This window comes from Ammospiza nelsoni, chromosome 3 (genome assembly GCF_027579445.1).
Source record: "Ammospiza nelsoni isolate bAmmNel1 chromosome 3, bAmmNel1.pri, whole genome shotgun sequence".
NCBI lineage: Eukaryota > Metazoa > Chordata > Aves > Passeriformes > Passerellidae > Ammospiza > Ammospiza nelsoni.
The window spans coordinates 28,741,185-28,758,375 of record NC_080635.1 but is presented as its reverse complement, the minus strand read 5'-3'; the positions used below and the strand labels follow the sequence as shown (position 1 = coordinate 28,758,375).

The 17,191-nt window shown below is 39.8% G+C and overlaps 1 protein-coding gene across 1 annotated transcript in view; it reads left to right on the top strand.

Annotated features, from left to right (window-relative positions):
- The window catches only part of PLB1 (phospholipase B1), a 77,412-nt gene that overhangs the window by 20,345 nt on the left and 39,876 nt on the right, over positions 1 to 17,191 (top strand). The window contains exons 16-29 of the mRNA XM_059468422.1: positions 568 to 630; positions 1,433 to 1,513; positions 2,988 to 3,054; positions 3,743 to 3,801; positions 4,883 to 4,956; positions 6,454 to 6,497; positions 7,331 to 7,439; positions 8,315 to 8,366; positions 10,198 to 10,278; positions 11,758 to 11,823; positions 12,518 to 12,618; positions 15,322 to 15,403; positions 16,000 to 16,104; positions 16,721 to 16,816. Coding sequence (XP_059324405.1) covers positions 568 to 630; positions 1,433 to 1,513; positions 2,988 to 3,054; positions 3,743 to 3,801; positions 4,883 to 4,956; positions 6,454 to 6,497; positions 7,331 to 7,439; positions 8,315 to 8,366; positions 10,198 to 10,278; positions 11,758 to 11,823; positions 12,518 to 12,618; positions 15,322 to 15,403; positions 16,000 to 16,104; positions 16,721 to 16,816 — 1,080 coding nt within the window. The remainder of the gene's footprint in view (positions 1 to 567; positions 631 to 1,432; positions 1,514 to 2,987; positions 3,055 to 3,742; positions 3,802 to 4,882; positions 4,957 to 6,453; positions 6,498 to 7,330; positions 7,440 to 8,314; positions 8,367 to 10,197; positions 10,279 to 11,757; positions 11,824 to 12,517; positions 12,619 to 15,321; positions 15,404 to 15,999; positions 16,105 to 16,720; positions 16,817 to 17,191) is intronic.

The following is a 17,191-nucleotide window of genomic DNA, read 5'->3' as shown; positions in this document are numbered from 1 at the left end:
TCCTCTGTGTGTGATTGCAATTTAATTAGCATTCAGCAAGCTGCCTTAACAGGTGAAGTGATTATTATTGGTATTGGTCCCTTTGTGCTGTCACTATTTTCTGAATAATTTCATAATTTTTCCTTACAATAAACTCTTCTCCATCTTGTTTCAAGAAGGCCAACAAACATAAACATTATTAAGTCTCTGTATGGAATAGGAAAGCACCTTTTGGTGTTGCCTACCATGTGTGAGAGTGTAGATAATGAAACAGTTCTGAAAGGTAGGATAAACAATCAACACTTAGAGTCAGCATTCCCAAAAGCCAAAATGTTTGGATGGAGGTTTTAGTCATGATGGGAAGGCAGTCTGCTCACGTGAAAAGACTTGTTTTCAGTTCCTTGCTTTTGTAAGTATACATGTGGTATATTATGCATAGATAAATATTTATCATAAGCAAAAGAAATTTTAAAATATATATATTTCCTGAAGGAAAACTTCAGGCACTAGAGCCTTTGCATTGCTGCTGCTCTCCCTTCCTTCCCACACACAGCATGTGTACAATTCCTCTGTTCTCTCCCTTTCCAGATGCAGCCAGTTGGACAGAAGCAGCCTTATGGTGCCACAAAAATTGTACAGTGTCCATCTCAGGTAAAAGGGCTTCTTTGTTATTCTGTGATATTTATTTTTTGCAGAATTTCCAGATTTTCAAACACTGTTGTTTTCTGAAGTTTTTGGGAATGTGTGCTTTCTCAAGTTGCTGCGCTGTTAAAAACTGAGTGTTTCTAAAGTTCAGTGACATGGAGTCTTTCTTTTCTATAGATGAAACTCTGAAAAACAGAACTGTTGGCAAAATTTAGTTAAATCATCTCTGTCAGGTTTTTTTTGTCCAAAAATATATATAGCTAATCTGAATTTATTAATTGCAGGTATGTTGTGCATTATCAATATTCAAATTTGTGTCACCAATAAAATTGAATCCATATATTTTATATAATCTAGCTTTTCTGTGATTTGCCTCTGCTGCCACGTTTTACTAATTTAGTCCCTGGAGCTGTCAGTAGTCAGGATTGGAGCATCTCATGTTCAAAGAACAGGTTCTTGTATGCTTTTGCGCTTAAGCTCTGACTTCAATAATTTGATAGTGATAAAATATTACTGGCATCCAAAAGCTTCTGAGCAGCAATTAAAATATCAAAGACATAGAATTTTATGGTGTGTTTGATGTTAGGTTTAAGGCAGGAGGTGCTGCTGTGCCTAGAGCATACCTAGGACATGGCTTCAGACCAGGACTTAACTTTCAAGTCTAACCTGGTTTACTTCACTAATGCAATGTTCATTCAGAAATTAATACTGTCAAGATTTTTTTCTCTCGGAAATTGTAGCCAGAAGACTTTAACGTCAGCTGATCTGTTTCCACTAGCTTTGTAAACATACTCTCTTCACTCTGCAGGAAAATCCATACATGTTTACATATAGAAATAGTAACTACTCATCTTCCCTGAGGACATCAAACCACAGAGAAACACTTCAGGTACAGTAGGACTGTTTGCATCAATGGACTGGGTGTATTCCAGGGAATGGGGCAGGTGGGTAAGAGTGTGTTGTAGCCTAAATAAACAATGCTACCTGGGGAAACTAAATGCAAAGCTCCAGCTCTTTACTTCTGTGCTTGACTAAATAGTCAGATGTTTAATAGCAAATTGTCTCCTTGGTGTGTTCTGTAGAGTGTGGGTAAGGTAGGTGTGTTCAGCTAGCCTAAAGTGAGTCTTGCTTTCAATGGTAAGAGCCTATGTTAAACATCTGGATAAAAATGTTATTTTCACTGGGATAAGAAGATAGTGAAAATGGGCTATTTAGTCCTACTATGGAAGAAATTAGATCAGATCCAACCACTGTGTGGGTCTGCTTCAGTCTTGTTCATTGCCATGATAAAACTGAAGGATATGGGTTTTTTTGTGGTGTTTTTTTAATTTTTTTTTTTATTTTTGTGAAATAGTTTTAGATTAAATGTGTGGAGAAAAAGACCCATGATTGTGTCTTTTAAGTCAGAGTACTCTGATTTTGAGTAGAACTTGGTGTTCCCAAGCAGGAACAGAGTGAGTTGATAATGTTCATTTTCATGCCTCAGAGCACAATGCCTAGACCATTTAGACAAAATGGCCTGTTTGTAACTGGAGTTGTAAGATGCATTTCTGTTCACATTTTTATATAGTGCCATCTGTTTTGTCAGTTACTTGGGGTGTACAGACCTTGCCATGAGGCAATGGTACCTACCACTCTGATTTTTGGAAATAGCTGTAGTGTAGGAGGTGTTAAGGACGTAAGGAGCAATACTATGTTATATTTGTGGTTGTTTTGTTGGGTCTTTAAATTAAAAATTAAAAACCCAATCCAGAAAAATGGGAGAAGACATACAAGTATCATTTCCTTAGGCAAGTTAGCCTACTTAAGGAATATTGCAGGGAGATTTGGAGCCAAAGCACATCTTTGAGTCTTGTGTGATGGTTTGCCCTGGTATATTGGTGGTCAGCCCTTCACCAACAGTAGACTTTGGGGGTATTTCTGTCAGTAGGCTGCAACCCAAAAGAGCCAGGAGGGCAAAGCTCTGGCTGCACACACAGGACTGCATACACAGAAGGCAGGCTCATGGCCTGCTGACAGAGTTATGGTTTTGTGCTAAGATATTTCAGGGATGTTCAAACATTTTCTTGCAAAAGATGTTCGGGGTATGGGCGCACCAAATGAGAGCAACATGGCTCAGAGTCTAAAACAACTGGCCCCACCAGTAGGCAAGAGTTGTGCTGCACTCATAAGGCTGCACGACTTCTGAGCAGGCTGAGTTTGTGTCTGCCTTCAAAAGGAAGGCACAGACTGAGGGCAGGCTGAGCTGGCTAGTTTATACAAAGTATGTGGGGATTCCATTAATCTAATGCTCTGAGATGTAAATAGTTTACCATGACCAGAGTAGAACGAGACTGATGTGAAGTCTTGCCCTGTCTTTGCAGGAGAGGAGTTATGGAACAAATATTCCCTGTCCTGACCGGGATCCCTCTGATACGGTTCCAGTTTCAGGTATAGTACTATGCCTTTTTGTCATAGAGCTACTTCATTTGATGACAGAAGGAGAACAGAACTGGGTTTACTCAGGGGAGGAACTCTTTTCTTTGCAGAAGTGCACTTTCTTGACAGAGGTTTTTAAGAGTTTTTTTGGAACAATGTGAGTGGTTGTATAGCAAGATGCGAGTTCACTACCTCAAGGGTGATGAAAGTTTATGCAGCTGCGTCTACCATGTACAAACAAAGTGACAGTGGAAAAGATAGGAGGCAGCCAGGTCCTTCATTTCCAGGGGGGAAAATACTGTAGGAGGCTCTTGTTAATGCAGTATGAGGTGCAAAAACCCATGTGGAGTTCCTTGGGTAGATTTTTCATTCCTCAGAACCTGTGATGGTTCTAAATATCCACCAGAGCTATGCCTGCTTTTCAGTCATTTTCACCAGTTAAAAGAAATTTGAGGAAGAACAAATGCAAGACTGGAATCTTGCTGCCTCCTTTGTCACTGTAGCTACTGCCCAGCTATGGTACCAAGAATAATTTGTGGTTTGATGCCTATCAGTCTCTGTCATTCTCAACTGATGCTGTTATGAGTATTAAAAATTTTTTGCAATGATTTATTATGCTTATTCTGAGGAAAACTTTTAATAACCAACACAATTTGTAGTTTTCTTTGGTTCTTTCCCTTACACTACCTTTTATTTTTAGTTCATAATTTGAAACCAGCGGATATTCAAGTGATTGCTGCTGTGGGAGATTCAATCACAGTAAGTAAAGATCACTAGATAGCCATTGCAACGAAGAACTTGCAATGAAATTTCTGATTTCAGAACCTGGGAAATGGTATACATACCATGCCCTATTGAGCCAAACGCGTTTTTCACATTTTTTTTCCATACTCCACCTTGGCTGATTGATAATCAGATCATGAATCTAATCTGAGTGCAAAGTTCCCATTTGAAGTCCACAAGAGTGTCACACAAGGAAGAAATGTAAGATTAGATTATGTAGCAGCAAAACTATTTTGCTGGAGTGGACTTGAAACATTTGCTTTTCTTTACAATTTCTTTTGATTTTTGGCAGCTCCCAAAGTATTGGCCCTGAAAGCTATTAGTGAGCAGCTTGAGGAAGAAAAAATTCTGCATCTGATTGTGTATATCTGTGTATCTATATATCTATATAATATGAACAATATGTATATGATAAGACCAAAGCCTGTAAAGCCATAGTGATTCATACTAACAAAATATATGATTAAAATTGCAATAGAACATCAGGTGTGTTGAGTGGAACTTGCCTGGAGATTTTTTTTATTTTAACACTATTCCTTGTACTATGTAAGCTCATTACCCCTAGACTGGTTGTGATTCTCCAATCAGTGGTGACTGCTTTACTGCTCATATAATAATTCATGTTTCCTACATGTTCTGTGCTGATTATCACATTGTAGTCAGTTTCCTTGGAGAAACTGGGAAAGACATAAAATCACTGTACAACTTTTTAATGTGAGGAACATTATAATAAATTATTAATTCAGAACAACTGCGGTCATATTTATTCCTTATGTAAATTTAGAATTATATTAGTATTTTGAACATTCTCAAGTAATTTTCCCCCACTTGATCTAATAATGAAGTTGATAGAAGAGGGTAATTCACTGGAGTAGAGTTAAAATACCTACCTAGTTAAAAGCCTTGAACTTCTTGAGAACAGGAATTTGTTCTGTTTTGGGAAGATGACATAGCTTGCTTCATTAATATGCTTTTAAGTTACTCTCAGTAGGATCACTCAGAGAACTAGTTACTGTAGCAATGCTTATTTTCTGAAGGTGAACTCTTTTTCCTCCAGGCAGGTAATGGGGCAGGATCCAGACCCCATGATGTTCTGGATGTCCTGACTCAGTACCGAGGTCTGTCTTGGAGGTGAGTCCCAGAAATCTTCTCCTCAGTGGGAGAGAATCCATTTTCTCCAGTTTTGATCAATATAGTTGGTTTTGTAGCAAATGAAGGCTTGTGGAAACTGGATTTGATGTCACGTTTTGCATGACAGGACATGGCTGTACTCTTGTTAAAGAAAATACTCCAACTAGTGGTTATCTAGAGTACCAGTGGTGTCTAGAGAGTTATCTAGCATGGCTGGAACAGACCTGGGTACATTGAAAAATGGGGTCCTTGTTAAGTTCTTTTTCAGTCTCATGATTGTAGGAGACCCTGGAACATGGTCTTCTAAACTCCATTGCCATTGCAACACTTGCTCATTCTGCATTTCTGTCCCTGCTCTTTCTGTACCCTGTCTGCTCTTGCCCAGTGTGGCCCACATCACCCATTTGTCTTATTTAAAATTGGTAGTCAACAAAAAAAAATTTCTGCTGTTGTTTCATATGCAGTATCTCTTTCCTTGATCCTTTCCCAGTATTGCTTACATCATGGAGAACAGTTTATCAATTATGATCAATACAGGCTTTTACATATGCAGCATGTTGTTAGACACATCAAAAAGACTGGAGAAAGGCAGTCATGCTCACTTGTGAATCTGCAACTGTATCATTTAATACCAAACTTGTCAGGCTGATCTTCTGTTCATCATTTTTTACCAATCACTGCAACTTTAGAAGAAGTTCAAACACATTCACAGAATCATAGGATGATTTGGGTTGGAAGGTACCTTAAAGATCATCTGGTTCCAACCCCCATGCCATGGGCAGTGCCACTTTTCACTAGACCATGGTGCCACCATCCAGCTTGGCCTCAAGCACTTCCATTTGCACTTCAAATCTGTTCCCAATTAAAGGGTCACTATAGAGATGTTCTAAGTCAAACATTTTATATTTTGATCTTTAATAGAAATCCATTGAGATTTTTTTTTTTTGCAACAAGTATGCAAGTAATTTTTTTCAGCATGAAGGAGAATAAAGAGCACGTGGACATAATGGTGAATTTCACCAGTCTAGAAGTATTCTTCCAGTTGAGTGAAATGTGAGTGGGGGGAAGGCAAAGGTATTGATTTTACTTATCACTCTGAAATATATGCTTTTAGAACTTTCTATTTTGGTTAGATGTGTTAACTAAAAATGGAGGCTATGAACATTTTAATAGGTGCAACTGTAGCAAAGGTGGCAGCCTTGAAAAAATCACATTTCTTTCAGCTGGGTTAAAAAATATGCCAAAACACGTGAAAGAGCTGAAAGGAGAGCTGCTGTTCAGGGCTTCTAGTATGACTGTTCTGCTGGAGCTGAGTGTGGAGCTCTGATGTGGTGCCCCCCTGGGCACCCAGGGCGCGGTGGGCTCAGCACAGCCCGCAGCACACTCTGTACCTGTGCAGTAACCCCAAAAGGGGGCACTCTCCTGCCGTGTCCCTTGCCTTGCCGAGCCCATCGGACCTTAACCAACCCTTTTTCCCCTCTTCTTTCTTCTTAACAGTGTTGGGGGAAATGAAAACATAAGCACAGTTACGACACTACCAAGTAAGTGCCTTTTCTGCAAATTTGATACATATGTGGTGCTGTTTATTATTCAAACACCTAAAAGGAGACAGGAGAAAAGGGTTAAAATTTGTAGTGTGACACAAGCAATCCCTTTGTGTTTAATGTCCACTGAGTAAAAGTTGTTTAGCAGCCAGGCTGTAATATGCTGTGCATGACTTAACTATGTGTTTTGTAATTCCTAGGTTTTGGTTGTTTCAGTATTCTTCTGTTGGTTATACTTCTGTCTAAAATGTGTTTGGTCACAGATGAATCAAAGGTCTTCGCTCATAGCCTAAAGAAACTATTTTGACTATATGGGAAAGTTGTTTTAGGCAGGAGCAGAATCACATTACAAGATCAGATTTTACATGCTTTTCAAAGGTCAGGATATTTTAGATCTGAGGTGTTTGTAAGGCTGGTTTGTAACCTAAGATCTAGAAGGGAATCTGGGGTCTTTGGGGTTAATACATCTGGGGCCATCAGGCTCAAGGATTTGATTCCAACCTGTCTGCAGTTAGAGCATGATGACATGAGGTTCTCCTGCCTGAGTATATGGTTACCCAGCCTTGCTTGCCAGGCAAAATGGCATTGCTAGCCAAGATGGTTGTGTTAGGTCATGAGATATCTGAGTTCATGAAATTCTGAAATCTTGAAGGCAGGGAAATGGTTGTATGGTGATGAATCTCCATGTTTATTATATTTAAATGTTGAATTTTTTTTAATAGCTATCTTCTAAAGCTTTTTAATGGTCTTTTACTAAAATCTAACCTTTATTGCCTCATTTGTTACTTGCTGCAAAAAACAATATTTCAGGGTGCTGTCTCTTTCTGCAGATATTCTCCGTGAGTTCAACCCATCCTTGGTAGGGTATTCCATTGGCACTGGAACACAGAATTCAAAAAATGCCTCATTAAACCAAGCTGTGGCTGGAGCTCATGCAGAGTAAGAGGAAAACTTTTAATTTTAATAGGAATTTGATTTTTTCTATAAAATTCCTTGTTACTAAAATGGCCCAAATCCTGGAATTTGGCAGAAGCACAGTAAGTCTAATAGGCAAATACTTTTAATCCTAACAATAGCATGAAGTCCAAGATACGTGATGAGGAATTTGACAAGGACTAGAAACACTGCAAATAAATTAGCAACAAAAGCAATACTTTCTCTGACATTTTCAGCCAAGAAAGCCACAGCATTTTACAGGCACTACTCAGAAAGCTGTCCTGTTGTGAGTCAGACAAAAGATATCTCCACTTTATAGGAAGTATATTCAAACCCTCTTGTCATCAGGACCAAGAGTTTGTGTAGAGAATGAGAAAGTTGTGGATTGTTTAATTCCTGGTCTGCCAGAGCTGGGAATTAACTAGAGATCACCATGCAACCTCTTCAGTGCAATTCATATCCTATTTTTTTCCCACTGGTAACTGTTCTTATAAGACCTACTTCGGTGCCTTGAGGCTGTATAATAACATTGGTATGAGCACAGACACTTCAGAGCTATATCTGTTGATAGCATCTGTCTGATGGTGGGAAGAGTGCATTTTCTGTATACGTGGTAAAAGAGTAACTATGCAGCATTTGCAAAGTAGCCCAATGCCTGTCGGATGCTAATTATTTTATTTTTTCCATCACTGTCTCAAAACATAGCCTTTGTTTGCTATATCATATATTCCATTCAATGAAAATTGGACTTTCTTTGGAGTTTTTTGGTTTTTGATGTCCATTAGTCAGCTTTCCTCTTTGCCTTGTTACCTATGCAGGATTCTTTCTTTAAATTTTTATTAATGCATTTTATGATTTTATTTTTCTTTTATTTTTAGGGATGTTCCTGCACAGGTTAGGAGACTGGTGGACCTCATGATGAATGATTCTGTGAGTTCAACATGTCATGAATATCTTTAGAATGAAGTGACATAGCATCATTAGTTTCTACAGCATAAAACTTCCCAGTGCAGAGTGTGAGTTCAGCACAAAATAATCTATAGCTTAGTCTTAAATGAATTTCTGCCAGTATATGATAGCTACTATCAAGCCCAGGTAATTGTAACCTTTCCATCATTTTTACTGGAAGTGGCTGTAAATGCAGGGCTGTTGCTTCTGCTTCCAACCTGTGTCACCCTGTAAGATAACAGAACCCTTTCTCTGTGAGGATTTTGCTGTGGTGCTGTTAATTATCCTGTAAGCAAGTGGTTTTTCCAGAAAAAATGATACATGCTAGAATGTTGAGGGCAAGCTTTTCAAGTAGCAAATTGTGTGGAGTGAGCATGTGAAGTTAGGAAGGGACTTGTTTTCTAAAAAAACAAATTAGTCCCTTCTTTCATCTAGTCAGCAGCTGATTTTTGAGGTACACATTCATTGTTACAAATTATTTGATTAATACACATTGTAAAATACACATTAGGTTGAGAATTGCTTGCATATTTCTCACCTCAGCTCGTACTTTGAATGTTTGCTATTTGTAATTTGACAAATATGCTATGCAATTAGTGACCTAAGTTACACTATAATAGTTTGGCTTTCCAATGGTGTAGCTGGAAAGCAGCCAAAAAGCCTTCAAGATATCTATGTGCATGTTTAGTGTAAATACTCTGGTGTGTACATATTGGCAAAAATATTTGCAGTACCTTCCTTCTTGGTTCACTTTCTTGTAAACAAGATTTCCATCTGATATGAGATTAAAAGGAGCACCAACTAACGATGAACGGTTGGATGGTTTTCAGTCAAAGTTTCTAAACACTACTCTGCCAAATTTATTGCCCTGAGAATGTTAACAGAAACATATGGAAATATCTTTTATTTATGTAATAATTGCTTTTATATAACTAGTGAAGTTCCTTCTGATGAGAAAGCCTGCTTGTGGTGGAGATCATATATCTTTGATTTAAGAGATCTTTTTTACTGTCACTTTTGAAAACACTTGTTGAGTGCAGAAGGCAGTTTCTCCCTCTATTTGGTTCTGAGACTTAAACTACTGAACAGTGTGTTTACCAGCAGAGATACGTTGACTCCAGCCTTTGAAAAAGGAGGCTGATGCACTATTGGTGCTTTTCTTACTGGTGCTTTGCACTGAAATTAAAGCATTAGAATATTGAGCACAACATCCACAACATGCTACTAAGCATATTTGAGCCTTTCCTCAAAGCTAAGAAGGGGTTTATTTACTGTAGCATAATTACCTTGATTTAGCTAGCTATCCCTTTGCAAAGTCCTTGTTTCTCAAGAAGTGCTGCAATATTTTGCCATTATTGTTAGATTGAGTTAATATTGTCCCACTGTTCTTTGCAGTTTATCTGTGAGCAAGTCTGAAATATGTTGTCCCCCAGAGTTTACCAGCAGGAAAGCTGCATTATTTATCACACAGTAAAACACATACCATAATTTTTGTATGAAGATATATTTCTAGGACTGCAGGAAGAGTCACTCTGTATGCACAAGATATTACTAAGAAAAGCATACATATAGGTTTTGAGCAACACCTTACTGAAGCAAATAATTTGATGCCATTGATATTGTAATTTTGGTTTAGATCACAGCAGTTTCTACATCTTCAGTCATGACTACAAACTTGTTTCTGTTGTGGATGCCTAGGGAATGATAGCCACGAACTCTGAAAATGGGAAATTTGTATTTAGTATGTTGCTGGCATCTCCCTCCTTTTCTTTTTTTAATTAAACACTTCTGTTCCATCTCTTTCTCTGTGTAGAGAATAGATTTTCAGAATGACTGGAAGCTCATAACACTTTTCATAGGAGGAAATGACCTCTGCAGTGTCTGCGAGAATCCAGTAAGTTCCCTGCAGCAGGAGCTGGGCCAGTCAAGCCACGAGGTCTTTATGCATTGCTGGGGGTGAGAGGGAGGAGCTCGGGGGGTGAGACCAAAAACTTGTGCAGCTCTGGAATGCAACTGTGCTGAGACCTTCAGGTTCCTCAGCATAGTGTTAGAGATGCCTTTAGAACACCTGTAAATGACATAATTGTTGAGACCTTGTTTTGCTGCTAGCTAGGATAACTTTTTGTTGCATAGTGACTTTACCTCCTGTAGATAAAATGCCAAGTGTTTTTTACTCCTCTTTGCCTTGTCACACTCCTTAGTCTTACTTGGTACTCTCAATATTTTCAGTGCTATGGGAAATGCCAGCTCATGCTAATTCTATGATATATAATGTAGTATATATATATATATTTAAAAAACATGCATACATCTAGCCTTTGGTATGTGTGATTGTAGGGGAGGTGAAAAGCTGTGGCAGACTCCTCACTTAGTGGTGAGGATTACCTACTCACAGGCAGTTGAGCACATACTTGTCATCCTTCATGATTAATTTTGGATGAGGAAGAACAGCAAAGCAGCACAGTAAGATGGTTATAAAACAAGGAAGGAGGAAATTAAGCATTCCTACCTTCTGCTGTCAACCCAAACACAAAGTGCTTGTTCACATGATGGGTGGGTGGCAAGGAGAGCGTGTGTGCATCCAAGGATCACAACAATCTTTGTGTGGCACAAGTACAAATAGTGCCAACCACAGAACTCTTGCTGAGCTGTGACTTAGGAAATGAATAAGGGATCTGAGCTGTCTGCTTCTATAGAGTAGGCAAGTGGGGCTCTCAATCAACTTCTGCGTGAAATCAAATGAGACAGAAAAAAGGCTAAAAATAAGGCATTTCTCATAAGAAAGTTTATGTGACTGTTGTAGTCCCACAAGTGAAAAAATAAGTGTTGGATTACTTAAGACAATGAAGTTAGAGTGTTTACACCATTAAAATGGATCAAGGAAATTTTAGCACTGAAAGACAAGTATATGAAGTGATTTCATTCCCAGCTAAACACATAAGTTTTGCCAGTCATTATTTGTGGCAGGCAAGGAGCATATGGGAGACATGTTCTAATATTCCATACAGCAAAAATTAACTTGCTTTTACACCAACTATTCTCTCCCATATATATGGCCCCTGTTAATGAGTTGTTAGCTGAGCTTTTAAGACCAGCCCAAGCAAGCCTAGGAATTGAGGATGTTGTGATGTTTGATAAAACCCTGTGAATTTTCATCCTCATTGATATCCAGTGGCTGCTAGTTCTTTTCTTGCTAGTGAGATAGCTATGATGGGAAGGAAGAAAAGCAGAGACAGGATCATTTTGCCTATGACTCTGTTACTTTTGACTCAAGAGTTAGAAACATAAACACTACTGTGAGAGACTCCAGCTAGTCATTCTTGTCCCTGCCTGAGTAAACTAATAATAAAATACAACCCTCTTGCTTTAACAGGTACGCTATTCTCCTGAAAATTACACCTACAATATACAAATAGCTTTGGACTTACTTCACAAAGAGGTAAAACAAACTTTTCTAGTATGTTGGAGCAGGGATTTTCTGTTCTGTTTCTAAGCAGTCATTCATAATTGATTAAGAATTTATTTCCTTGCATTCATCTGCAGAGTACTGCTGTATCCAGAAGTGTTTGCTTACAGGAAAATCTTTGTGAAAGGCAAAAAGAACTGGTGAAGCTTTTTACCAAAGGAATAAGGATGTTCACAGATCTAGCTGATGTGCTGTGGACAAATAATATCAAAAAACATTATAACAATGTGGAGCAAACATTATTAACTGATTGGAAAATGCTTTGCTTGTCTTTAAACTGCAAATAAGTATATTTTTGTGGTCATTAAGAGAGAGATTCTGATATTCCTCATGAAGAATGATGAGAGTACTTGAAGAGTTAGCAGGTGTCTGGGTGTTGCTGAGACCTATAACAATTTGTTTGGACCTTTTTGAAGCCATCATTTTCAAGTGACCAGCTCTCAACCTTTAGAACAGAACTAGGCAGTGCATGCAGGGGCTGTAATTTAGTATTGCTTGTGTTGGGAATTAATTATTGAGAAAGTACTTTGAATACCTCTGTCATAAATAATACACAAGGCTTGAATCAGCAGGCTGCTACCAAGGCCTGCTGTGGCTGTGTAGGGACAAAACCAACACTCTGTTGTGCTGCAGGAGTTTGCTAAGGATTTGTTTGTCCTCTTTGCAGGTTCCACGGGCATATGTGAACCTGGTGACGATGCTTTACATTCCAAAGCTCCGGGAGCTGCATCAATCGAAGAACAATAGCTGCCCAAAGCTGATCATGAGGTCTGCAGATCATTTATGTTACAGCTCTCATTGCTGCTCACAGAGGGCTGCAACATCTTTGTTGCAGTTTTTTCTTAAAGGGAAAAGGATCTCATATTTCAGACTACCAAACATCTTTCCCTGTGCTTGTCCCTACATTTTGGTTTCAGCACAGCACTTAGAAGAAGCTGTCTCTGTATCTGAGCCCTGCTGTTATTGTTTCTTATGAAGGTGCCACTTTTGGCTCCACACTTACCATGCAAGTGAGCTCAAGCCAGAGAAGAGAAAGCTCAGCTGGGCACTCTTTGGTGACCATAGAGAAGACACTAAGATACAAGGTTTTCTGGTTGTGTTTACAGGTTTACTTTTCTGCACTTAAAACTCTCCCTGTCCCTTCTGCAGTTTTCAGTCTCTGTAATCTCATTGCTGATGATTAGTTTTATCTCTAATTAGTGTCTTAAGCAGATGTTTTGGATGCTTCATTGCGCCACCTATTGCTTTGTGGCTCAACAATCCTTTCCAGATCAGTGTTAGTCCACTACTGAGGTGTCAGGCCTGCACCCTGAGTGGACTTCTGGTGACTCAGATGGGATACAGCATTGTCCCCTGGAGTTGCTTCTGGAAAGACTTGCTTGTTTTCAGAAAAGCAAGTCTCTGCTTTTCTGGACAGATGAGGAGAATAACTTTGTCCTGTGGATATAGGCAGCCACTGGTTTTGCAGGAGAGAAGAGATGCAACCCTCTTGCTGTGCCTTCCTTGTGGCTATCAGTGGAAAATTGGGTTTGAAACTCAGGGTGCTGGTACTCCCAGTTGTAGTTCTTTTGAAATTTTTATTTATTTATTTTTACAAAGGTTACTGGATAGAGTACACAGGTACCACAGGTATCTCAAGGCCCTAATCATAGGACAAGGATAGTTAGCAAAGCCTTTAAGATTAGATTGTCTCACAATAGCTGTGATCTTTCCACATTATTTCAGGTGCCATGCTAAATTTCACATTTGCCTGTCTGGCAGCAAGCCAAGTTTACAGGGTGATAAGCAGAGCCCATGTGGGACAACAAATGCCATTCTACTGAGTAGAAGAACCACCCTAAGGAGGATTTTGATCTTGAAAGTCTTTTCTTTTTATTCTGAGAGTAGCAAACAACCTAAAGAGAATATGTGTCTACTAATGTTGCCTAACATGTGTTTGTGGAACTTCTGAAAACACTTTTTAGATTTGTATTGTTCTCATATTGATGCATTGTGGAAGTAAAAGCTTTTGTTAGCTGGTCTCCATTAAGACAAGTTGGGACACAGTAGAGATCTGTGCATATTTTACATATATCAACTGCATCTCTATAGGAGGTATTTCTCTAAGAGCTCTCTCAGGGATGCTTTACTGTGGTCACACTGTCAGGATATTTGAAAAGAGTCCTTCTTCTAATTTGGATTTCTGAAGTAGTGATGAGGCATGCCCAGGAAGATGGAACATCCCAAAAATATCCATGTGCTAGAAAGATCAAAACCTCAGGGGAGGGATAAAGGTGGCCAACATGAGTTCACAGAATCTTAAAATGTCTCAGGTTAGAATGGCTCTCTAAGCATGGAGAATTCTGCATCAGTCCTGGTGATTGTTTTGGTGTTCTACCAGCCTTGCTGTGGTACACACTATAACCTCTGACTCTCAGCTGATTAGAATGAATCTGTGGCAACAAATCTTCCATCTTGAAGGATGCTTGCACAGTTCTGCTGAAGCAAAGCATGTTGCACAAGTGTTCTTGTGAACAGTTTTTTGGGGTGGGTTGGCCCAGGTGCCAGCCAAGCACTCCCACAGCTGCTCATTCACCCCACCCCAGCAATGGGGAGAAAACAAGGACTATGAGCAGGAAAATTCATGGATCAAAATAAAGACCAGGAAGCCACCTGCCAAGTATTGTTGCAGGCAAAACAGACCTGATTTGGGGAACTTAATTGTATTTGTTGTCCATGAGCATAAACATTTAATTATTGATTCTGGTATTGGAAAAATGAATGAACAAAGAAGTTGAACAGTTAAAGCACCTGTCCTCCCTCCTTCTCAGGTTCAACCTTTCTCCAAGCATCTCTCCCCCCACCCTTGTTACTGCTGCAGGGTACACTCAGCCCCTTCAGTCAGGCATGGCTTGGGCTCTGGATCTGGTCTCTCTCTGCCCTCCTTCCTGCTCACTCTTATCCTGTACTCCCACATGAGTCCTACACACATGGGCATCCTGGCTGTGCTTCCAGGATGCCTGTTCTGCCATGGAGCACCTCTTGCTTGTTCCTGCTGTTGTTCTCTCCTCTCTCTCTCTCTCTGGTGTTTTCTGCCCATTCTTAGGTAGATTTTCACAGACTCCACCAGTCTGGCTGAGGGGCTCAGCCATACCCTGTGGTTGATTTGCTGGAGCTGTGTCCAGAACAGGCAGCCCTGGCCCCTCCTCACAGAGATCATTCCTGGTGCTGAAGCCTTGCCATGGGCACACAGTGTGGCTTTTGCTAGCATGGAAGCTTTTCCTCGCTTTCTGTTCATTAATTCATCCCTAATAAATGTGTTTCTGCTCAAGAATTGGGGCTATGAAGAAACTCAGTGGTGAGAGGTAATGCTCTCATTCAATGGCCTTTCAAAGAAATCCCTCTCAGAGCTTTTAATCCTGCTGCTTATCAGCTTGGAAGCAAGGGGGGAAAAGGAAGAGCAAATCTCAGTGCAATGCTCTTATCCCACAGGATGCTGTGCCCTTGTGTCATAAACCCTAAAAACAATTCCAATGAGCTAAAGAAGTTGATCTACTTTAACAGAATGTATCAGGTAAGGCACATTGCATTTGTTAGAAGTTTAATATCATCCTTCTGTTGATCAAGGGACCACAGGTGGGCTAATTTGAAAGTGGGAGACAGTTTCCACTTATTTTAATGATGTATTTGTAGTTGTGATTATAAAAAGTAGGATCAGGATCTTTAAAATTCTTTTTCATTAAACCAACAAAACAGATGAGAAGAATAATTGTTACAGAGCCATAGAAAGTAGAATATGTCAGGGAGACAGGAGTTTTTTGATCAGTTATGTTATTGAAAATCAGGTTAAGTCAAAAAACATGTTAACTCAGGAACAAGTTTTCAGGCACAGTGTGTCAGCCAAACCAAAAACACTTTGGTAGTTCTGGAAGGACATCTTTTTGACAGAAAACCTAATCCCTGAGCAGGCTGCCAGTCCTTGTCAGTCAGGCAGGCATCCCCAGGCTGCCTCTCTGTAAAGAAGCCCGGGATGGGTGTTTCAAAAAGGGTCTGCATTGGCTGCCTGGCACAAGCTGGGAAGGAGGGAGGGGCAGCCCCTGGGTGAGGTGTTCATCTTGATGAGCTGAACACAGAAGAAGGAACCATGACAACTTTTCTTTTACTCTTTAGGAGGGCACCCGCCGGTTAGTGGAGAGTGGAAGGTATGACACAAAGGATGATTTCACTGTGGTTATGCAGCCATTTCTGACTAATATTGAAATGCCAAAAACACAGGTAAAACTAACAAGAAAACCACACCTACATCAAATCCTGGTGCAATGCCACTGACTTGTCAAAATTGTTTTAGTTGTAAATGTAGCTAGCAGTTTCCTGACATAGTAATTAATTATTATATTCAGTTACCATCCAAAATTGCAAGAAATGTTTATGGAATATGAGATACTGGGCAACAGGAGTACAGACCTTGATTTGGGGCACTGCAATTGGACAGCCATGAAGTAGATATTTTAGGTCAAAATCTTCATCAGGAAGCACTTGCTCTACATTCCCTATACATCAAGTCCTTTACAGTACTTTGGTAAATGACCTTTGGTAAGAAAACCCATATGTTTCAAAGCACTGTAATGTATAAATGTCAGGGGAAATAAAGAAATTGATATCTCTGCCCAGATATTCTGTACTCAGAGTCACAGTGTATTCCTTATTACTTTGGGAATAGTGTATTAAAGAGTTTTAAAAGGCTTCTTAGTTCTGAGTTACTAACTTTCCCTGGCCTGGTTTAATTCTGTTTGCCTCAGAGGCCTTGTTATCTCACTGGAGGAGAGAAGACAAAACACATATCTTGTTGCGTATTTGCTGCCTCTGTAACAGCACCGATCTTGTTTTCTAGGAGGGGTGGCCAGATGAATCATATTTTGCCCCAGATTGTTTCCACTTCAGCCAAAAGACTCATTCCCAGGCTGCACGTGCTTTGTGGAACAACATGGTAAGATTTTTTAGAGGTTGTGTTGCTCTCTCCTTGTTCACTTCATCCTGCCCTTGGCAGCAAAAATGCCCCACAGATCTACTAGGTAGCCATATCTCTTCTGAATTGTGTTTACAAAGGAAAAGAGTGATCATATAAAGAAAGACCACCTGAACTGTTAGCCCAGTCATATCAAACCAGTAAATCTCGGGGTGTGTTAAAGCTGGGTATGTTCAGGCTGTGTCTCCTGGGAAGATGACACCTGTCAGGCACAATGACCAGCAGGCCACATTCCAGGTGTGTGGGAAGTAGCCTCTTCAGCACACAAGGAAACAGTGCATGGGCAGCTGCCAGCAGTGGTGCTGTGCCCTGCAGTTGTCTTGCTGTGCCCTGCAG